At 41.2% G+C, this 22,327-nt stretch overlaps 4 protein-coding genes across 8 annotated transcripts; 2 read left to right on the plus strand and 2 right to left on the minus strand.

The window, feature by feature from the left end:
• Positions 1 to 2,084: 2,084 nt before the first annotated feature.
• LOC104449519 (calcium-dependent protein kinase 11) lies at positions 2,085 to 5,705 on the plus strand. Of its 5 annotated transcripts, XM_010063700.3 has the most exons (6): positions 2,088 to 2,751; positions 4,573 to 4,716; positions 4,813 to 4,965; positions 5,186 to 5,239; positions 5,359 to 5,412; positions 5,530 to 5,705. In XM_010063700.3, exons 1-5 carry the CDS (start codon positions 2,265 to 2,267, stop codon positions 5,367 to 5,369), a joined length of 849 nt encoding a protein of 282 aa, XP_010062002.2. In that variant the 5' UTR covers positions 2,088 to 2,264; the 3' UTR covers positions 5,370 to 5,412; positions 5,530 to 5,705. The 5 variants fall into 5 exon arrangements, 3 of the variants coding, with proteins under 3 accessions (XP_010062002.2, XP_039172002.1, XP_010062001.2); XR_726571.3 differs by having other exon boundaries at positions 5,186 to 5,412; XM_039316068.1 differs by having other exon boundaries at positions 5,359 to 5,705.
• Positions 5,706 to 8,102: 2,397 nt separating this feature from the next.
• LOC104449521 (50S ribosomal protein L21, chloroplastic) lies at positions 8,103 to 11,383 on the plus strand. The gene is made up of 5 exons (XM_010063701.3): positions 8,103 to 8,536; positions 8,705 to 8,785; positions 10,644 to 10,745; positions 10,876 to 10,950; positions 11,096 to 11,383. Exons 1-5 carry the CDS (start codon positions 8,171 to 8,173, stop codon positions 11,165 to 11,167), a joined length of 696 nt encoding a protein of 231 aa, XP_010062003.2. The 5' UTR covers positions 8,103 to 8,170; the 3' UTR covers positions 11,168 to 11,383.
• A 519-nt stretch (positions 11,384 to 11,902) lies between these two features.
• LOC104449522 (uncharacterized membrane protein At4g09580) lies at positions 11,903 to 15,153 on the minus strand. The gene is made up of 4 exons (XM_010063702.3): positions 14,571 to 15,153; positions 13,403 to 13,673; positions 13,128 to 13,298; positions 11,903 to 12,521 (listed from the first exon to the last, which is right to left on the minus strand). Exons 1-4 carry the CDS (start codon positions 14,867 to 14,869, stop codon positions 12,390 to 12,392), a joined length of 873 nt encoding a protein of 290 aa, XP_010062004.2. The 5' UTR covers positions 14,870 to 15,153; the 3' UTR covers positions 11,903 to 12,389.
• Positions 15,154 to 18,398: 3,245 nt separating this feature from the next.
• LOC104449523 (NAC domain-containing protein 30) lies at positions 18,399 to 22,324 on the minus strand. Its single transcript, XM_010063703.3, has 4 exons — positions 22,179 to 22,324; positions 20,342 to 20,514; positions 19,586 to 19,857; positions 18,399 to 19,217 (listed from the first exon to the last, which is right to left on the minus strand). Exons 2-4 carry the CDS (start codon positions 20,499 to 20,501, stop codon positions 18,687 to 18,689), a joined length of 963 nt encoding a protein of 320 aa, XP_010062005.1. The 5' UTR covers positions 20,502 to 20,514; positions 22,179 to 22,324; the 3' UTR covers positions 18,399 to 18,686.
• Between the last annotated feature and the right edge of the window lie 3 nt (positions 22,325 to 22,327).

Here is a 22,327-nt window from a genome sequence, read left to right on the forward strand (position 1 = left end):
GATAGTTAAATCAAAATATCCACGATCAAAGAGAGATATATGTGACAATCTTAAAAGATACAAATAATTAACAAAAATAACATAATTTTTTGTAATATTAAAAAGTATCCTTTATAAAATCTTGAATATCTCTCTAACACTAACATTTTTTTTTTTTCAAATCTGTAACGGTAACTTCAATAGGTATCGTACCAATTTGATTGAGTGACACTGTGCGAAGCACATGTCGACTTTACAGTGAGTGTTTCACCTACCCCTCCACTTTCACTGTCGTGGGCGGTTATTATATCGGCCTACCAGTTCTTCATATACCTCTTACGAGGTGCGGTTGAATCCACCCTTCTCACTTGAATGGCCCCCCAATTCCTGAGTGTAGTTTTTTCTTCCCCACCCAAGAGGGAATATCCTCCATGTTTTACATTCTAGAGTTTAGAGAAATAGTTTTAGGACATACTTGGATCCTAATATCTCTCTAACAACACTATCAAATTTTATTTTTTTTGGAATCTCTAACAGTAACTTCAGCACCTATTGTTTGAAAAAGGTTAAACCAATTCAGTATTCTTCTCGAGAGAGGCCTCAACGAACGCAAGCACGAGTTCTTCAATCGCCTCAGGGTCTTCCAACTCCTCGTGGCCGAGCCATCGGTGGTCCTAATGCGGTGTCAGTCGGACTTCCAGAATATTCAAGGCCGGCGCGGCCTCCTCTTCTTCATCTCGATCCTCTGGGGAGTGTTCCCAGTCTTTCAACTCCATGCCCGCGTTTCCCCCCGGAGCGCGCCATCTTCATGGAGGAGCGGTCTTCAGGAATGTACAGTCTCTCCTCCTACTTCATGGCACGGATCGTCGGTCCTGTGGAGCTCATACTGCTCATCTTCTTCCTCTCCATTAGTTGCTGGATGTCTGGACAGAAACCTGACTTCGGTGCATTTGTTTCGACATTGTTGGTCCTGCTCCAGTCACGTCCTTGAATCTCAGGGGCTCAGCCTCAGGCTAGGCCTGGCCACAGTGGATACCGAGCAAGGCGTCGAGGATAGTCAGAGTCGCGATGTTGGCGTTCTTGCTGATCGGTCACCCCTCAGCCCCTATCACTTAAAAGGCAATTCACCTCTCTTGAAGAAAATCAAGAGAGCGTAAAGACGCATATCACTAACAAAACAATGTCTTCCCTAACCAAAGTCATCGATCATCATCTCGCAAAAGAATACGAACTGAAAAGATGAGAAGAATCCATACCTATAGAAATCTAATAACTACGGAATTTAACATGTTGGACTAGCCAAGAGAAGGAAATCCATCACTCTGAACAAATTGTGTGGCTTCTCTCTCGACTTTATACGTAAGAACGAAGAATGGCTCCACAAAAGGTACAGAATATGGCTCTCCAGGGCTTCCAATCGAGTGGCAGTTTTCATGTCGGTGATGCCGGCCGCCCGCTGCACCTCGAGCAGACCCCAGCTGCTGGCTTCCTGCCCTTCCCCCTTCTCTTGGCGACCCAGTCCAATACTTTATTGGATTCTCTGCTGCAATGGGCCAGTTCAAGATTTGAAAAGGTGCAATAACATATCTCTTCCTCTCACGATAAGTGCCCAACTTTCTAGTTCAACTAATACGTGCTTTAATGATGTTAGTAAAACAACTTAATGATGTTATAAATCATAAAGTGGGGGAATTTGATTGCACAAACCATAGAAAATCATTGGAGGTGGAGAAAATAATATAGACTCATCTCATTTTGAAAGTATCTTTAACTAGGGCAAGGCCTTGTTTGGTCTTGAAATAGAAAGTGTTACCAAGAGGATTATGTGCACGCCTTCGTCCTGATAACTCCGATGATCATCTTACTGCAGTCAAACGGTCTTCGATCGGAAATTTACCCAAGAGGCTCGAATTCCAATGCAGTGGGAAACACGTGGAAAGGTTTCTTTCTGGCCCGAAAGTTCGTAGGAATCTCGGGAAATTCATCACCCATTTCGTTGACGAGGTCAACCTCTAATTTCCCCACTCCCTTCTCCATTTTTCACTAAAAAAGTTCGCGGCGGCGGTAACTGGGGAAGTGATCTTGCGGTCCGACGAAAGAACAGATGGAGCTTAGCGTAACATTCACGCAGAATGTTTTTCTCTTTTTCTGCAATTGCAATAAGCAATATATACACAGAGAGAGAGAGAGAAAGAGAGAGCGCTACGTTCGTTCAGTCGCAGACAACCGCGAGGTCCATCGCTTCCCATTTCACCATCTTCTTGTTCTCGTTCTAGTTCTTTCCAATGGCGAGGCTCGAAGATCACTTCTCTCTGGGCGAGAAGCTCGGCGAGGGCCAGTTCGGCACGGCCTATCTCTGCGCCGACAAGGCCACCCACAAGATTTACGCCTGCAAGTCGATCCCTAAGAGAAAGCTCCACAGTCAGGAGGACGTTGAGGAGGTGCGGAGGGAGATCCAGATCATGCACTACCTCTCCGAGCATCCGAACGTCGTCCAAATCAAGGGCACGTACGAGGACAGCACGTCCGTGCACATAGTGATGGAGCTTTGTGGTGGGGGTGAGCTCTTCGATAGGATCATCAAGAAGGGGCGTTTCAGTGAACGCGAGGCCGCGAAGCACATCAAGATGATCGTGCGTGCTGTGGAGGCGTGCCACTCTGCTGGGGTCATGCACAGAGACCTGAAGCCGGAGAATTTCCTGTTCGTTAATCCGGACGACGATGCCGAGCTCAAGGTCATCGATTTTGGGTTGTCCGTCTTCTTTAAGCCAGGTGGGTTAATTGGGATTTTTGCAATTTCCTTTCTTAGTGTTATTGTGGTTGAATTGGAAATGCCGGATTGACCGATATAGGTACTTGATTATCTATCGGCCCGTTGCTGATTGTTTCTTGACGTCGAAATTCGACGAGATGATTCTGTTTTTCATAAAGATTGATCAAAAGAGATTAGCTAGCACTTTAGGGAGATTGCGTAGTGATACCGCTTGTAGCGTCTGTCATGAAGATCGTGGATTGAGTTCTGTAATGGTAAAGATCGATGACGGATTTGTTCGATGAGAACAATTTGAAGACAGACCCACGCGAGAGGACACGGCTATTCCAATCTTGGATATTCCAAAGTCCAAACGGCTTTTGACACAACTCCGATGCATGCGCAAGCATGCAGAAAGGTTTTCTTTTACGGGAAAGGCCATACAGAAAAATCAGTACGGCCCATTCATGGTGGTGCAAAATCCAGGGGGTGTGTGTTTTAATCTTTCAGTATCGAACCTTAGAAATGCCACACGTGTGGGGTCCTCTTAAATATTTTCTCGATGAGATGGGGTTTGCATTGTGTGGGGTCGGCGAAGACGATGGTGTGGAGAAAGAGGAGGGAGAGTGGGCCCCCATTCTCCCCCTCCCTAGCTCTCATCGGTGTGGTGAACCTGTCTGTGCACAGAATAAATTGACATTGACACAATTCCTGTGCTTTGGTTGGCTTGATCTTCGAAGATGATGATGCTTATTATGCCATGCCAACGGCAGAAAGACTAAACACAATGGAATAGAATTCTGTGACTCTATATATTTTGTATTTGAACTTGTAAGTTAGCAGTGTATAGTTACAATCTACTCTTTCGTGCCTATAAACAATTGGCAGGGGTATGATCATGATAACTGCATGCCTGCTCGAAATGGTGCATTTAGTAATATTTATGTGGTATGTTATGCGTGATTTTGCCCTTTTCAAGAGCCTATATTTTGCAAGGAACTTCACTTTGTGGTCGTTATTTATACACGATGAATCATGCTAATCTTTTAGTCTTGTAGAGTTCTTATATATACTGTTTTGCATATGTTTTCTTGGAGGCTCTCATATGCTTTTATTGTTTGTCAGAGTCACCATATCCAAGGCCAAAATGACTAATTTAATGGCCATGGGTTCTGAAACTCTCTATATTTTGCATAAATGGCACAAATCCTACCTCAGAGATGCTATCAGCTCGAAATGTTCTTCTGCCTGGTACTTAAGTATTTTGTAAACGCATCACTGTTGATGCTTTTTGCATAATATGCTGGATATGGTTTTGGCTCTTGGAGGGTGAGTTTATGATTGGAGAAGAAGGCTGAGTAATTGATAATTGCTGCCGGCAGCAATTATCAATTACTTTTGATTGTTTATGTGGATCAATGTGGGAACAAGCTGGATGCTGGTTTTAGTACCTCAACGTACTGATTCATCTATCATGGGGGCGAATACTAGTTGTATCATCTTTATTTGACTTTTATAACTATCTTTCAATGATGTATCTTACATGAGAAATACGGACAAGACATACCATCATAGCTACTGATTGATGGTGTAAAGAAAAATTTATAGGATGTATGTTGTTTTCTACAAGTGATTGAGTTATCCTCTAGTTCTAAAATAGGAGTCATCTTCCAATTTGCTCTTTTAGCATGACAACCTGGTGATGAGATCTTGAGATCTGCTTAAGTATTAGCACTTTCTCACATCTCACCAATGCGTGTTAATTTTGCTCTATAGTGGAGGAGCTATTAGTTCTTCTTAGATATGTACTGCTCCCCAATTGTAGTCTTTTCCCTTTGCAGGACAAGTTTTTTCTGATGTTGTTGGAAGTCCGTATTATGTTGCGCCAGAGGTTCTGCTGAAGCATTATGGACCTGAAGTAGATGTATGGAGTGCTGGTGTAATCCTATACATTCTACTGAGTGGATTTCCGCCCTTTTCGGCAGGTAGAATACATTGTAAAGGGTTGCAGATACTGCTCTTTCTCGTTTCTATTATTTCATCTACTTCTTCTACTGTTGATCTTAAGAAAACATATGCAGGAACTGAATCTGAGATCCTCAGAGAGGTATTGCAAGGAGAATTAGATGTAGAGTCTGACCCTTGGACTAGCATCTCAGACAGTGCGAAGGATCTGGTAAAGAAGATGCTTGACAGAGACCCTAGGAAACGATTCTCTGCTAAGCAAGTTCTGTGTAAGTTGTCGCATCTGCATGGGGCCATAAACTTGTTCCGCTTTGCCCCTTTTCCTTTTGCAAGCCTTCTAGCATTTGGTTTGGGTTGCTAAATCCATGATCAATTCCTTTCGGGTTATGGGATCTCTCTCTCTCTGACCTTTGTTTTGTTTTAATCGATGTCCTTTTTGGTTGCAACTCTTGCTCCGTGCGGTAATAACAACATTGAGTTTTATGTCAGGTCACCCGTGGATTGTTGATAACGGAGTTATCCCCGACATACCTCTCATTCCTAGTAAATCAACTCCCATAATTATGGGAGCTCCTCTCTCTCTCTCTCCTTGGTCCTTAATCAATGTACTCTGTGGTTGTAACTCCTACTGTTGGTAATGACAACATTCAATTTTATGTCAGGTCACCCGTGAATTGTTGAGGACGGAGTTACCCTCGAGATACCTCTCGCTCCTCGTAAATCAAGTCCCATAATTGGGACTCTCTCTCTCTCTCTCTCTCTCTCTAATCAATGTCCTCTTTGGTTACAACTCCTTTTTCATGTGGTAGTAACAACGTTTTGTTTTATGTCAGGTCACACGTGAATCATCGATGATGGAATTGCCCCAAACATACCTCTTGTCTGAAGCAGGTCTTATCTATTATATGAAAATTGGATGTACATTGAACAATGTTTCTGTAACTTTCTGGTAAGTTGTAACATTCATACATTAAGTTTAAGTTGCAAACTGTGCAGATTTGGTAGTCTATCGCTCTATAGTAACTTTAAGGTTTGCTTTTGACTGATCAAAATGACAATCAAGTAGGGATAAATCCTTAGAACTAGGGGCGTCAATGGTTCGATTTGGTTCTCTTGAAAACCCGAACTAAACCGATAAGGTGCGAATCCGGATCCTAACCGAATCCGACCGAAAATCTAGTTTGGTTCGATTCGATTTTTCTATCTTTGCCTTGCTTATTGGAACCGAACTGAATAAATGATGAGAAAGAAGAGAGAATTTAAGTTGAGCTTGTAAGTTTTGTTGAGAATTTTGGTTCGACTCATTAATCGAACCGAACCGAACTGGAAAAAAAAAAAAAAAAAAAAAAACAGTTACGTCTCAGTTATCCAAATCGAAAACCGAACCAAAATGAAAATACATGAAATTTCAGTTCTGTTTGGTTTGGATTTCAATTTTTTGGTTCAGTTATGATAGCCCTACTTAGCTCTCTGACAATCCAAGTGTTTGATCACCAAGAGAGAAACTTAGAGATCAAACCCTTCTCAAATAATTGTCTGATGCCGATAGAATTTAGGACCAATGGTAGCTCTAGCTCTGACGGAGCATTGTTTCGAAGATTTCGGATTGATCCTATTTTGAGCTTAAACCGTGAGATATCCAGCCCTAACCTAATATGTGATTCTTTTTCTCCCGAGTCGGTCTTGCTTTTGCTTTTCCACCCTTTGCAGTGTCTATTTTTCATTATGAAAGATGATCACTTTGACTGAATTACCTCTCGAAGTGGCGTCCATCTCTTTGAAGTTCCACCCATGTTTGACTTTGTTTCAAAATATCTTTTGAGTTTGATCGCTCTAACCAAATAGCTCTCCTACTCATCGTCGTTTGGAAATAATGATCGGCGAACGAACATGTGAAAATTGCATCTTTCCCAGAGTCATTTTGGTCAAAAACCACTATTGCCCTTGATTTAAAACGAAGTTTAAAAAACACTCAATTGACCTTACCCCGTAAAGCTCGCATGCAGGAAAGTGCGTAGATTCGTTCACTTTAGTCCTCTACGTTCTCATTATAGTTGTCTTCCCACCTCTATAATGGTTCTTCATCTTCAGTTTTTCCATTAGATGCTCGAGAAATCCTAATTCTTTCTTTTTCACCGGTAAAGTTAGTTCAAATTTACGGCTTTTTAGTGTTACGATGTGCACGTGAATGGCTTGGGAGAAAGGTATTTTCTAGGACTAAAATGCACCGTGGAAAAGGGGGCTGAGTACGCGTTTATTTAACCGTCATTAGCTTCAAAGCCGATGAGCTCAAAGGCATTATTGGGTCAAACAAATTAAGTTATGGTAAACTTTGAGAAACAACTACGACTTCGGAAGTTATTAGGTCAAAATGATCTACAAGAATGCTTTCGAACGAACGCAAGTTTGGGGGAAACTTTCCGACTTTTTGGATTTGCAAAGGAACTATATTGAAGGAGGTGGAAAAGAGATTTCTTTTACCAATGGACAGCAAATGGTAATTAGGCCCCGTTTGGTTTAGATTTAGAAAAATGACTTTGGGGAATATGCAAATACTTTGGGTTAAAGGGGCTTTTTGAAGTGTTATAGTGTTTGGCAAATTGTAACTTAAAAGTACATTAGTAAATAACATTAGCTCAAAGTCATTTGGTAAAACCTACATTTGCAAAAGACTCTTGCTAATTCTTTTTAGAAAAAAGTCGAAATTAAATCCAATGATGCTAAGCTTCATCTAGCCATTTAGACTGCTTTGCCTGAGGTTATGCAACCCTAAGCGACGGTCACTCGGGATGTGCAACCCATCAGCAGCAGTCGCCGGGGACATGTGACCCCTTAGGCGATGTCATCGACCTCTAACAATGTGCAAATCAAGGAAGATGAGCAGTGAACGTTGATTTGCATTTTTAAAATACTAAAAACTTAAAACAGATAAGGATCTACTTTGAGCTTTAGCTTTCTTAATATTGGCATTAAGATTTCAAAAACACTTGTCAAACATCTTATATTTTCCTCAAACTCTTTTGGAAGAATTGAACCAGACGAAGCCCAGCCTAGCCGGTAATATGACAGAGAAGTAAAAATGACCGATGAAACAACCAAATTAGAGGATCGAACTGTTCCATTTTTCCACATATCATGTGATATCCTCCAAAATATTTAGGAAGGATATTGCCGCAGCACATCAATTTTTAACCACGATAATAACTGTAGATGAATGAAATGACTTTTTTTATCCTTTCGAAATTTTTTAATCAGGTTGGGGATTAAAAAAAAAAAAAAAGAAGGTTAAAAAGAAGGGGGGAAAAAACAGAGAAGCAAGAAAATTTTGATGGGCTGAAACCTTCCCCTTGGTCAAATGTGTCAAATTCGACGAGTCGAGGATATCTGGATAAGCCTTGTGCAATATTTATCTCGTCTTTTTAGCTTAGGAGCAGCGCAGCGGGGGGTGCAGAGCAAGAGCAGTGGAGAAAATCCATGGCTTCCTCCTCCGCCCTCTCCCTCTGTTCTTCCCTCGCGTCTCGATGCAGGGTCTCTCACAACCCACAAGCCTACCACCACCCTTCGTCCTCCTCCTCCTCCTCCTCCGTCGTCTCCTTCTCTCCTCCCTCCAGGGCCGGCGCCGCTCCTCTCCCCTCCCTCATCAAGCTCGCTCCCTCTAGGCCCTCCCCGCTCTCGTTTCCGCCCAGGTCCTCCTCCGAATCCGATGCTCCCGTGATCGAATTCGCCCCCGAACCCGCCGAACCCGCCGAACCCGCCGAGCCCGTCGAGGCCGAGCCGGCCCCGGCGGCTCCGGGCCCCAGCGACGCGCCCAAGCGCGAGGAGGTGTTCGCGGTGGTCATGGTGAGTGGCGGCTTACTCGTCCGCCGTTTCTTGGTTGTTGGCGACGTGGGTTTTCGAGTCTGTAACTTAATACGGTCTCTGTTGTCCGGACAAGCAAGAGGGTAGTCGTTATTGTTGTTTTAATGCTCATTCTTACCGCCTGGTGTGCGTGTTCTGGAATTTGGCCAGATTGGGTCTCGCCAGTACATTGTGTTCCCCGGGCGCTATATCTACACGCAGAGGCTTAAAGATGCGAATGTGGACGACAAGGTGAGGACTTTCCCTCTCCTGTTTATGGGCACAAGACTTAGCGTTGTTGAATTATTCTAATCATTCATCTGTATATGTGAAGTAGCATTCTTTGGAACTTTCTTTGGGTTAAAAAAGGACCTTGTGCATTTCTGGGAATGGGGTTTGCATCGGATGAATTTAAATTGTATTCTGCTAGTAGGACGAATCTTCTGTGGCAACATCCTGAGGTCTAACTAGTGATTCTTGAGATCAAATCATCTCTCATATAAGAAGCCAGGAAAGATCTGCTCATATGCAATGCAGCTGAATATTAGAAGTGTGATTGTACTGTTTAGTGGAAGTTAAATCTGTTGTGGGGAAGGACACATCCCAGCATAGGGAGTTTTTTGAAATGTTAGTGTTGCTGGTTGTGGGAATGCAGGGTGGCAGCACTTTCCTCTTGATCTTTCTTAGGCTTGGTAATGAATGTCAACTTGCTTGGCTCATTTGCTTAGAGTCATTGTTTATCAAGTTCAATGGTGCCTATAGTAGGATTATGTCCTTTATCTTGCCCATCAGCTGTTGAATGATAGATTGTTTATGAGACACGGAGTCTGAATGGTTTTATTGGGACAAAATCTCTTAGAACTCAATACCTTGTCATATGACCCCAGTATATTCTAGTCTGAGGGCTCACCTACATGTCTAGTTCTTCCAACGTCCTTATGGTTGCCTCTATGTTGGAGACCATGTATGCATCCTTACACCTGGAAGAGATCATGTGCTGATAAATGCCTCACCACCTGCAGATGTCGTTAGCTTTGGACACATTGAAGACTCTTTGAATTTACATTTTCCGTGGACTGAAAAAAATTGTGTTTGTTCATGTGGAAAGTACAAATCTTAGTTTTTCTTCTGATTATTTGTTCCCACTTGTGGGTTTTAGGGACGCCAAACTAAAACAGAGAGATGCACCAATATTTACATCCCCGATGCATTTGTAGATGCATTCATGCATATCTGTGCCAAGGATGAGAGGTTGTCCAATACATATGGAGATTTGATCTTGGCCTTTACTTGTTCATGTTTAAATTGCTTTCTCAGATGATTTCTTAGTTTTTTCAGAGTTAAGACATTCTCTATTTTGGCAAATAGGGCATGACTACTTGCATGTCATTTGTGTTTCTTCATTTGATTGAGGATGGAGATATTAAAAAGAATATTCAATTAAATAGCTCAGTCAGACATGAATGCTTCCATCTAATTTGTTTCTAATGTCCTTTACTTAATCTGGATTGTTTGATCAAGATAAATGGGTGCATTTGTATATGTATATGCATATGCGCATGGGTGCTGCTGAAATAAGATTGAAGTGTTAATATAGTTCAAGAGAAGATGAGAACGTAAATTAATTAGGAATTGGATCAGGACTTCCATCTGGTTTGCGGTACCAGAATCTCAAGGCCGTGCTGTATTAATATTTTTTAGTCTATAAAGCATGCAGCATGATGCGGTGGCCTCTATTTGAAGTTTCAGAAACATATGGAACCTGTAGTAAGTATTGCCTGAGGTCTTTCCAAAATGGGTGTCAAAAAAAAAAAAAACAATGACCTCCAAGAGCTCAAGGAAAGTTTCATTTTATCAAATTCTTCAGGATTCAGTGCTTAAAATGCGTGGATATTTGTCAAGTTTTCAGAACCTGTTTACTTTTTTATCTATTATGATTATGATGGCCTTCCACGTTTAGAAAAATTGGTAACATTTCTTAATGTCAATATTATTATCTCCTGAGAGAGAGTTATTTTCTATTTTAGACCCATGCACCTTCCAAGGGTCCTCTTGGAGCAATATTTGTCATCATTCTTTGATCAATTTCTGATTCTTGTATTTTCTTCAGATAATTTTAAATAAGGTATTGCTTGTGGGGACCAGAACAAGTACCTATATTGGGAAGCCAGTGGTGCCTAATGCGGCAGTACATGCTGTTGTCGAAGAGCAGGTTGTAGATCCTAAAGTTAATCTGGAATTTTAATTAATACTGCATTCATGAATCAATTTTTTCTCCCAATATTTACCAAAAAATGAAAAGAAATTTCTCCCAATTGATGGAGTGCATCCTTCTTATACAGGGTCTAAATCCAAAAGTGATCGTCTTCAAGTACAAGAAGAAAAAGAATTACAGAAGAAATATTGGTCATCGCCAGGTATGATACAGAATAGGGTTTAAAGCAAGAAGGCTATCGAAACGGCCATATTTGTACTTACTTAGATCATCATGTTCTTTTGACCAAAAAAAAAAAAAAAATAAAGATCATCATGTTCTGATTTCCTTTCGGTTCAACTGTTCAGCCAAACACCAGGATCAGGATAACGGGCATCACTGGCTATCAAGACTCTCCAGCAGTCACCCTTGATTCATGAGCTCCTGCAGGTGGGCCCAAGGTGTCTCAAGCCAACTTTAGGAAGTTATAATTTCTGTACTCCGCATGATGGAGTAAGGCTTCTTGTTGTATTTGTGCTTTCCGTAACAAGGAACTGAATATAGTTATTTCTTGACCACCATTCTTATCCATTTGGTTCCTTGAAACAAGTCGTTACTGCTGTCGCTCTGCCATTTTTTTTCAGTTGTTTTTGGTACAGCATTTACTTGAGTATTTTGCTTTTGATATCCCGAAGATGGTCCCTATTTTAACTTAGCCAGGAATTAAGGATTCGCTGATGTGTTTTTCTCACCTGATCCAAGTAAGAACTCGTGAGAGAACTCCAACCTCTATCACCTGATCATCATTTTGCAGACTTAAATTACTCACCTCTGAGATACCCAACCAAACTATACATCCCAATGGCTTATGGTTGAGCCTTCTTAGCTCTTTAAACCCTCTACCACTCTACATTTCCCGCGATGGCAACAGCAAGAACTAGTCACTCCGGAGACGTTCAAGGGAGGGAAATGGTGCCGAGAGTATCCTGTCATAAAAACGATCTGGGGTTGCAGATTATTCAAAGAAAGCTACACAATGCTTTCTCTTTTGTTCTTAAGATGTGCTGTTACTTGTATACTCGACCCTTCCTTTGAAATGTGGGCTTCCGCAGCTCTACCCGAGTCTGGATAAATTCAATAACAGCATTCTGCACTTAATGGCAATGTTGAGCATCTAGGAAAATCATGCGAGTCATTTCATAAGCGAAAAGAATGGTGAAATAAATCAATGGAGTCCCTGTTGCATGTCCACCATTGTCATGGGGATCATGATGCTATTACATTATAAGTCACTATCAAAGCAGTGGATACACTAGAATCCTTAGCATCACTCCAGACCTAATAGGAGTAAAACAATGAACCTCTGCTACAATGTGAGGGCTCCAATTGCCTCGTTATACCTTGTAATTATATATTGTTGGACAGACATTAAAGAAGCACTACAAATTACAATTTTACGTCCGGGTTTAATTTGTATTGCTATAAGTGTGGGGGACCGTAGTCAACTTGTGGATCAAAGATTAGGAGCTGCCTTTCTAGCTGAACTCCAACAAAGATGATTGAGACTTAAGCCACTGGATCTTCAGTTCATCCCAGTCTCAGAAATCCCCAGTAGATTGCCAGTTTCCAACAACATTTTCCAGGGGGCTTATCACTTATGACTCATTCATAAGTTCGTTTTCTCTTGAAGAGGGTGGGGATTATAATAAGCAACCCAATCAGGAACAGCACCAACAGAGTCTTCGCATCGTATAGGTCTTTAACTGACTTAAGATCTCCAAGAGCGAGGCCTGCCTGATGATGAAAAGAGTAACAGCAGCAGTAAATAATCATGAAAACAGGAATCTCATAAAGACCAACAAGACATAACAGCAATATAAGATCTAGCCAAAGACATAAGATCAATTAATAAGATTCCTTCATATGCTCTACCCTTAATATGTTCAGGAAGCAAGAAAAGCAAGGGGAAGCAGGCTCAGATCTGACATATATATCCATCAAATGTGCAATGCAGAATCCAAAAAAAAAAATTGACGCTGCCCAGTGTGCCACTCTATAAGGATCCATCTCCATACAACTTCCTATGTGAACATTTTATATTTTCAGTGAGATATAGTGAGAGTCAGTGGGCAGCAAATAAATCTTTTAGATATTATTCTGCTGAGTTGGAGAAACATAATAACAACACGAGGATAAAGTCTTCCTAGTAAGAAGATCCCTAATTTATGGAAGTAACTTGACACCTGGGGATCACCCACAAAATAAAAAGATAAGATTTTCCCTATGTGCTTAGAATGGACTTAATTAATCTATTACAAATCAAAGAGAGTAGAACAGCCTCACTATTAAGCCTCACAATTCTAGCTACCTAATTAAGGAAGGTCCAATGTTGAAACTTACCCTGACAGTTATCAAAGAGGCTGGAAGAAGACCGATTACTGTTGCCAAAAAGAAAACATGAAAGGGTATATCAACAATTGGAGAAGCCAAATTGATAAAAAGGTTGGGCAGCGTTGGTGTTATCCTCAGAAATAACATATAATTCAACAACTTTTCCCGACGCTTTGCTATCTGCATCAACAGAATTTGCATTAGTGCCAACTTGAAGCTATTGTCTGAAACAAAATCTAGACAGAACAAACAATCTTACAGCTCCATGATAAATTGAAACATACCTCTCCCTGGAAAAATCTCAACTTCTCAGGCCACAACCAACTCACTAAGGGCTTGCCTATCAATTTGGACAAAAAAAAGCAGGAAGATGCTCCAGCTGTGGCATTGAAGACAACTAGGAAAAGGCCTCTTATGACACCAAAAAGAGCTCCAGCAAGCAAGGACATGAAGATTGTTCCAGGAATCATGAAAGTTTGCATGAAGATGTAAGTCGAGCAGTAACCAAGAATGAACTTTGCTGGGTACTCTTTAGCATACTTTGAGAGATCATCTCTGGATCAACATGAGCATTAGTTAGAGAAGCTGAATCAGATAAGCAGTATTTGAGAACTCATCTGAATGGATAATTCTGTTCTTGGAATACATTAATACGAATGAAAGAACAGTAACTGAAGCATACATGCATTAATGAACTAATGTTTAGTAAGCTATTCAAAGGCACCTACAGCTATAAAATGGGTGCTGTAACTTTTGCGATGTGTTTGCAGCTTTATAACATATCTGTCAGAGCATAGTCACGACAATATAGAACTAAGACATGGCCACAACTATAACGAACATGTAGTATGCAGACAAGAAGCCAGAACACACTAAACTTCCAGATTTTCAAGAATGATCACCCATCCAAGACAATGTAGTCATCTCTATTATCTCAAGACTAGTGAACATGAAAGCAATGCCGGCACTAAAGCTCCTTCCAACAAATGCTCCAGACTCTAACCTAGAGCTCAAACTAGAGCGTGAAAGGAGCAAAACTCAGTAGACACCCCCATTTTCTCATTAACACAACCGAGCAAAACTCAATTATGGAGAAGTCGTCTTCTCGTTTCTACATTATGCCTTTTCCCTCTCTCATCACTCGTTCCCTCTCGCGAAACCATGAATACACATCAAACCACAAGAGTTTAAATTCAAGCCCCAAATTTCAGCAGATGCTCATTCACGGCGCACCACAGGCAATAAAATTAAGCACGAACAGCGTTCGGCCACACTCGTATCATGATCTCTCGTCACATTAGTCATTCAGTCGTCGAGCAACGCGCACATTGACCCGTCGATTCCAAATCCATCCACAAATCGAAGCACAAAGCCAAAAAAAAAAAAAAAAAAGCGCACAAAACAAACACCGACATAAGAAAACGCGGAGCACGAGACAAGAATCGAGCCTACTTGAGCACGCGGAGATCCGAAATCGTGCGGGGGAGCTTGATCCTGCCGTACTCGGCGGCGGGCATCGTCTTGTAAATGCAGAACAGCCCCGCGACGAAGAAGAAGAAGACGCCGACGAACACCGCGAGCTCCCCACGCGACAGCGGGAACCTCTCGGACCTAGGCCTCTTCCCGCTGGGGGAGTCGTCCTCCTCCCCACCCTTCGCCTTGGCGGCGGAGGCGGCGGCGGAGGCGGCGGAGGCCTCCTCGTCCCTCAGCAGCCTCGTGATGTCCACGGCCACGCTCCGCGGCGCCGCCATGGGAGAAACACGCTTCCGAATCGGGGTGCGGGCAGCGCGCGTCGCGGCACGCTCATGGGGGAGGAACCCGGAGGCCGATCGGATTCGCGGTCGCCGCCATCGTCAGATCGGAGATCGAGGGAGAGAGAGGGGGGAAATGAGGGTTGAAATCTGGAAGGAGAATCGTAGAGTTTCGCGAATTTCTTTCGGGAAATGTTTCGAATGGCGGATGGAAGGGAGTTCCCGTCGACGGAGCTCGAACTCGGGAGGGCGATTTTGACTTTCGGAGGGCGTCACGGGCGTGAAAGTTGTGAAACGGGTTTTTGCGGTTCGGAATTGAGAAAACGGCAAATTTACAGCTCGCCGCCCTGGATTTACGCGATTTTGCACTTTTTCCCCAGATTCGTTGCATTTCGGCCCCCCCTTCCTTCACGTGAGTCGCACGTGCGGAGGCTTTCGCGGGCAATTTTTTGGGAACTATCGAAGAGGGCTCGATGTTGTCATTAGATCCTAGAAGTTCGAGATGTTAAAGGGATGATTTATTCACGTACCGATTGAAATTTAGTCATATCCGTAATCATGCTCGCGGAATTTTAATTGCTGGTCATCGATGCATCAATTTTTCCGATTTATTATAATCGATTAACTTTTAACTAGAATTTAACGGACATTTTAGGAATTGTTAAAATGGTGAACACGTGGCCAATTTTTTTTGAAAAAAGGACTTCATCATCAAGTAGCCAACCCACAACATCTATTGATCGACTTCTTCATTTAAGTGTATTAATTACAAAGAATCAAAAATCTAACTTGCTGGATTGTTTTATGAATGTTCGTTGATCACATGAAGGTCATTAAAATTAGCAATTAACAATCATTTCTAGCGGCCAAACGTGGGCATTCTGTGACCATGCTTTCTGGTCGCTGAAGACCCTCATTTTTTTCTTACTGCAGTGATCAGCGGAATTTACTACACCCCGAAGTTTCGATTTTGTTGCACTTTGGTCCTTGAGGATTACATCATGTGGGATGTGACTGGTGATGATCTTTCTCAGCTTTTTGTAGGTTGCCAATTGATGGAGGCATCGCATTTAACCTTTTTGCATTAATGATGAGGAGCTTTTTTTCTTTCTTTTTTTAACTTTTTATTTTGGGGTGGTAAGGAGCTTGAAAGGAGCATTTTCCTAAATGGGGTTTTAAGTAAACATCAGAGGTGCACGCCGATTTGCCTTTCATTTTCGCTCTTCTTAATTCTGACTATGACAGTTCAGGTAAAATAAATACAAACATTTTGAAATAGAATCACAAAATGGATAGTCATAATTAGGGATGAACATCGGTCTAGAATTAACCCTAGACTAATCCTAGACTGGCTCAACCCGATTGATCCTAATTCAATTCCTCGAGAACTAAGTTGGTCTTTAGTCTTGAAACCCCTAAACTATACATTGTACAGATTAATTCTCGATCTTGGGAGTTTAAGATTTATTCAACTCGGACCAATATTGTACATAATAAATATTATATATTAAATGCTTTTGTTTACTCTAAATTCTAGCGTTTCCTCCTTTGTTATCTTTCCACTTTTGTTTGTCATGTGAATTGAAAAAAAGAAAGAAACACAGCTCTAATTTAACCAAAAAAAAAATTCACTCGCCTTGGCCTTGCTTGCCTTGATCACCTTATTCACCACTCACCTTGCAGCTTACCTCTCTTCACTTAAGGCTCTCAGCTCCAGCCTTTGCTCCATTGTCTTGCTTGTCTGTTTTTCTGGTATGTTGCTTTTAGGAAGTATAAATTTCTATTGTTATTTTATTTTACATTCATGTTTAATATGTATTGTGTTCATAGTTTAGTTACTCAATATTGCATTGTTGATAGATACATAAATAGAAATATTATGTTTGTCATTTAAAGGAATGCAAAAAATGGAAAAAAGAAAAAAGAAAAAGAAAGAAAGATTGATCCCGAGTTGACCTTGAAACCGAATTGGACCCATAGGATCAGTCTAGTCCTCAGTCCCAGACTCAATAGGGTCAATTTTTAATCCCAAAAATTAGGGATGATCTTGAATTAGGCACTCAATTAGCACAATTCAAACTATACTCACCCTTAATCACAATAATCCAAAACACAAGTTGTGAGGTCTCATCATGTACTGGGGAACTCATCATTGCAATACTATTAGATAGGGAAATGATGTCGACCTATTTTTAAGCAATATGTACATATATATGTATGCATGTATGCGTGTATGTGTACATGCCATACTCCTACGGATTTGGAAGAGAGAAGGGTTGCAGTGGAGATTTGAAATATTAACAGGTATAAAGGCGTGGATAGTTTCAAACCCTTTCCGACTTGTTTAATTGGGTATTTACCCTTCTTTTAGTGAATTCGGTTCTTATATTGTATGTTTTTGGTTCATGTCAATCATTCTTAAAAAATATTGATCTGACAGACCGCATCAGTGTTGCATTAATGCATAGATATTCATGTTGACGTGACATTTGCAATTTCTTTTGATTCATTGTCGACATTGAGTAACCAAAAATTAAATACAAAAATACAAAAAGAAATTAAACCTAAGAGATAATAAAAGTGTACTGCTATGTTGACATGACATTAGCGATTTCTTTCGATTCATCGTCAACATTAAATAACTGAAAAATTAGATAGAAAAACACAAAAGGAAATTAAACCTAAGAGATGATAAAAGAGCAGTGCTACGTCGGTACGATATTCGTGATTTCTTTCAATTCATTGTCCACATTAAATAATTGGAAAATTAAATAAGAAAACACAAAAAGATATTAAACCTAAGAGACGACAAAAGTGCAATACCCATGGATGAGTGGAATAAATCAAGATTGAGGCGGTGGAAGCGACGACCCCAGTTACAAGTGCTGGTCAATCAACTCTCGTCACTATCTAGGCTCATTGCATATATCACGTCATCTCCCCTAAGATTTAAAACTTTTCACACCATAGAATCTAAGTTGATGAAGGCTCGAGAATTTACCAATATTAACAATAGATGCTTGTCTTTAGACAAATAACTTATTACCTAAAATCATCAAACTGAGCTATAACTATAAACATGTACTTGTATAGGCCAATTCTAATGCTTTGTCCGTGTGAAATGAAACTTCCTTTCAGGTTGAATTTGAAAAAAAAAATCTACCGAAACTTTCGTCGATAGATGTCATGAGAACTCCATGCTTTGTACAAGGTAAATCCCACTACTACTCTGACCAAAAAAGTCAGTTATTATCCATGTTATGCATCCAATATTGGTCATTTTCCCGTAACATATTTGTATTTTCATTTTTCTTTCGATGAGCAAAGTGGGAATATTTTCTTCTTTTTTTTATCTTTCTAAAAAGTAGCAAAAGTCATCACTGACCAAATGGCAAATGGCAAATGACAGGAGGGCCAATTCCTGTTACAAGCCCGGTTGTCAACGGAATGCATCAGGACACCATGAAGAAGAACGATATGGAGCCGACAACAACGAATGCGAAACAATGTAGTAACAAACCCTCGACCGTTAAATGTAATCAAAGATGGCTATTGTCATTCAAAGCCAGTTTACAACGACTAAGAGTTTGAGAAGCTGTCAAACAAGTAGAACTTAACCTATAATCAGCATGATAAACAAGGCGGAGAACTATCTCCCATTTCTTCATATCATAAGACTCGGCTTCGCGGATCTTGCAGAAACCTTTTTATATGACAGACGACATTCGACGTTCTGTTCAAAAGCAAATTATTTGTAAAGCACGGCTACCTTAGTATCGGATTAATAGAGTGCGGGAAGTAAGGAGATGAGTTCTTGCTAGGAGTCTGGAAAGCACCCTAGGAAATGGCCGACCTGGCTCTCGGTTTCACGAGCGAAACCGAGAGAGCTCGACTGCATGTGCATGCTCGGCTCGGTTAGCCTCGTGGTGTAGTCGTTGCCACTGTTGTTCACGTGCGATGTGAGCAAGCTATCCAAGCTTGTCCACTCATTGATGAACTGGACGCCGTCATTGTTGATGTTCTTGCTCCTCCCGTCATCATACTCTTCGTGGGTCGACACGTAGTTGTTAGTCGTTGTTAAGCTCGTCGAGAGAGTTGGGCTATCAAGCTGCGGAAGCTCACTGAGCTGACTGTCCCAGAGAGATTGATGATTCGAGACGGGCTCTTGACAGGGAGCGAATTGGTGCCGGCTGAAAGAGACGGCTTGGCTTGCGTCGGGGAGGAGCGAAGGGGGAGGCCGAGGATTCATGTAGTCTCGTACGTAGTACGCATGATTCCATGCTTCGAACCCTTGTCTTTGGCTGGGGCAGGGCTTCTTGAATGCTCGGCACACGACCCATCCTTCATCCTGCAGTACATTGAGTAAGTAAGGTTATGGATCATGAATTGTATCGAGTCCGGCAGAATAAAATTAGATTGGTAAGTTTATAATCTAAAGTTGCACATATGCCATGTGCGTACTCACCGTCAGAATTTTTAAGTGGCACAGAAAGGTACTTTCGTGAACAGCGTAAGATGGCTGATGAATGTATAGTTAAAGAACTTCAGGTGGAAGTATTGAATTCTATATATAAATAATTTTCTACAGTGTTTTAATGGACATGATAGGCGCCTACAATTAAACCCATTTCGGATAGTTCTAAAGTAGTTTTGATAATAACGTCAATGGCGAAGAAATAGAAACCGCTCTTCTTAATGAAAGAACTGATAACTTGCCTGAGGTGGTGCATGTTCAGAGGTCTGGAGGCGATACTCATGCATGATCCAATCGCTCTTCCTTCCATTAGGAGCGCGACCCCGGTAGAAAACCAGGGTCTTCCTCATCCCTATTATCTTGTTCTTCGAGAGCACAGCCTTGTCCCTCCCCGTGGCCTTCCAGAACCCCGCCGTGGTGGCCCGGTTTGTCCGGGTTCCGGTCGGGTACTTCTTGTCCTTGTGACTGAAGAAGTACCATTCGTTCTGTTCCTCGTACCCTAGCTTGCACCTCCCTGTACACAGGCGTTGATAAACATAATCACTCCACTCATGCTCATTATAAAAGAGAAGCATCAGGAATCGCATTAGCTTTATGGGAGGTTCTATTTTTCTTGGTTGTTGGCGGTGGCTTTTTGATGCAATTTGTCTCGTGCTTTCGTTGTGCTAGAACCTATCTGAATCGTTTTCCTACCACATCTTTTTGTCCTGTTATGCGGGACATGATTGATCTTTCGTAAAATGTCAGCGGCAAAAAGATGACACTCCACAACTCTAAGTGGAATTGCATGAGGCATGATGATTATTGCTAGAATAGCATGCGCTAATTTAGCTAGAGGACATATAATTGGACATCACTTTCTTACAAGAAAGTTTTTCATGTGATAGTTATATCATGCGATATGTTATTGAAAGTCATATGTGTCGCTGCCCTTAGGTTCTACTATTAATCACCTTGTTGAAAAGTAGGATGAAAAATTGAAGTGCGTTTTATGGTACCTTCAATGTCCCAAGGTTCCATCTTGTAGAGATCAAGCTCAGCTATGACATCTATATCCATCTTGATGGAGTTGATCTTTCTGCTGAGGTAGTAGCCTACAAGTTCTTCCTCTGTTGGATGGAACCTAAATCCAGGCGGTACACACGATTCCAACTCCATTGACGATGTTAGGCTGCATTTAAAAGCCATATTTTTCGCTCGATGAGAGATGAAATTGACAATTTTGTATAGGATTATTCACTCAGAAATTATATGATAGATGGAGCTAATGACATCAAAAGGTCACATGGAAATTTTCATAGTTCTTACGTAAAGGAGAAAGCCTTCTAAAGGATAAAATTCTTTTAAAACTAAAGTACGTACAACATGATTTTCTCTTATGAATTGCTACATAAAAATTGAAATTATGATCTCCTTGTCTTTTGGCCAATTACATGTCAAGAACTTGTATGATTTACACTCGATCCTATAAAAAGAACACAAGTTCATATATTATTCTTGTATTGTAATTGATTCTATCTATCATATCGTTTATAAAATGAGTCTATACATGGTATCGGTGGAACATATTGGATGAAATGCATTGAGAGACATTAATACATGGGAAAAGCACTAAACAAGATGGAGAAACTAGATGTGATGCCACGGGCCTCGTAAAATTAAAGCTGGCTGTTGTCACTCACTGAATCAGCTCTAGATCTCTAGAGAATTGAGCACACAATACTGAAAAATCATCAATTCAAGAGTCAACTCAAAGGGTCTTTTGGACTAAGCTCTCTCTCTCTCTCTCTCTCCCCGTTGATGTTCTTTCCGTTCCAAGTTCTCATCAAATTATCAACAGAAAACAAGACTGGTTTCCTGGGATTCTCATTCTCAGCTTCAGTTGGAAGCTGAGCATAGGCAATAGGAAATTGGTGAAGACAAAACAATGATGGAGGCACGTTTATTTGTGGTCCTGTAGGATAGATAAATATCGAGCAAGTATAATATGGCATATATGAATGAATGGCAGACCAGGACTGGGATCCACCAGAAGGCATGACAAGACCTTATCCTAAAAGCCAGAGAAACTGTTGCCTAACAGCCTCTGGGTGCATGTACCTTTTGCAAACTATGTAAGCGTGTGATTTCTATTACATCTAATGTTGGGCAACCAAAAAAAAAAAAAGTGGCCGCAAAGGTTGACCTTTTTCTGCCACAAAAGGGCATGTGTGCTGTAGTTGATGTCGTGTGTTTTCTTTGAGTGCAGTGCACTCCGAGTGCTTAGAGCCTAGAGACGTACTTTTCCTCACCTACCATATACATAGATCCTTATACACCTTTTCATTACTCCATATGTAGTATTAAATTACTCAAGCACCTAACACCTACGCGTATCCTCTCCTTCGCTCGTAAATTCATTTACTTTTTAGAATCTTTTTGATATAACAGCAACAATGAACCCTTCCGTTTGAATCGCTGGAATGGGTTGAAGAAATCTCGGTGGAGCTCAACAATGAACAATCATAACACAAAACCATTGCTATTATGATGTGGCGCATGCATATCTATTCAGGAGACTTAAACGGGGTATAATCTAGGGTTTGCATGAATAAACGTTTTCCAGAAGAGTCGAATTCAGCCAGTTCATTGCACAAACGGATCAAGCACCAAAAACAAACGAAATGAAACATCTAAGGAATTACGGTGCAACAGCAACACCCCACTTCAGGACCGGTGTTGAACTCTTGACGGATCTCGAAACCCTGTTGTTTTTCTTTCTGGAAAAATAAAAAAAATGGAAACATGTGCAGCCAGCAACCAATGCAAATGCAGCAAGAGATTTTTGGCACTCACAGTGGGATGTGGTCGTTTCTGTTTGTGTTCTTTCGTCCTTGGGGAGTCGAAGAACTCGTGGAGAGAGAAGGCTTTTGTGCTTTCGGATAATATGTTGTTGGCACAAAAGGACGAGGGAGCGGATGCGTATATATATATGTGTGTGTACA

Source organism: Eucalyptus grandis, chromosome 6, assembly GCF_016545825.1.
Source record: "Eucalyptus grandis isolate ANBG69807.140 chromosome 6, ASM1654582v1, whole genome shotgun sequence".
Lineage (NCBI taxonomy): Eukaryota > Viridiplantae > Streptophyta > Magnoliopsida > Myrtales > Myrtaceae > Eucalyptus > Eucalyptus grandis.

Bases quoted from the DNA above. Each gene is read 5' to 3' on its own strand.
- LOC104449519 (XM_010063699.3), top strand. From the start codon at position 2,265: ATGGCGAGGCTCGAAGATCACTTCTCTCTGGGCGAGAAGCTCGGCGAG. The intron at 2,752-4,572 runs GTGGGTTAATTG...TTCCCTTTGCAG, and splicing joins GTCCGTCTTCTTTAAGCCAG to GACAAGTTTTTTCTGATGTT. The intron at 4,717-4,812 runs GTAGAATACATT...AAACATATGCAG, and splicing joins ATTTCCGCCCTTTTCGGCAG to GAACTGAATCTGAGATCCTC.
- LOC104449521 (XM_010063701.3), top strand. From the start codon at position 8,171: ATGGCTTCCTCCTCCGCCCTCTCCCTCTGTTCTTCCCTCGCGTCTCGA. The intron at 10,746-10,875 runs GTTGTAGATCCT...CTTCTTATACAG, and splicing joins ATGCTGTTGTCGAAGAGCAG to GGTCTAAATCCAAAAGTGAT. The intron at 10,951-11,095 runs GTATGATACAGA...TCAACTGTTCAG, and splicing joins GAAATATTGGTCATCGCCAG to CCAAACACCAGGATCAGGAT.
- LOC104449522 (XM_010063702.3), bottom strand. From the start codon at position 14,869: ATGGCGGCGCCGCGGAGCGTGGCCGTGGACATCACGAGGCTGCTGAGG. The intron at 13,674-14,570 runs GTAGGCTCGATT...ATGTTGATCCAG, and splicing joins TCGGATCTCCGCGTGCTCAA to AGATGATCTCTCAAAGTATG. The intron at 13,299-13,402 runs GTATGTTTCAAT...CTGTTGATGCAG, and splicing joins TGAGATTTTTCCAGGGAGAG to ATAGCAAAGCGTCGGGAAAA.
- LOC104449523 (XM_010063703.3), bottom strand. From the start codon at position 20,501: ATGGAGTTGGAATCGTGTGTACCGCCTGGATTTAGGTTCCATCCAACA. The intron at 19,858-20,341 runs GTACCATAAAAC...GCCTGTGTACAG, and splicing joins GGAACCTTGGGACATTGAAG to GGAGGTGCAAGCTAGGGTAC. The intron at 19,218-19,585 runs GCAAGTTATCAG...AATGTACTGCAG, and splicing joins CTGAACATGCACCACCTCAG to GATGAAGGATGGGTCGTGTG.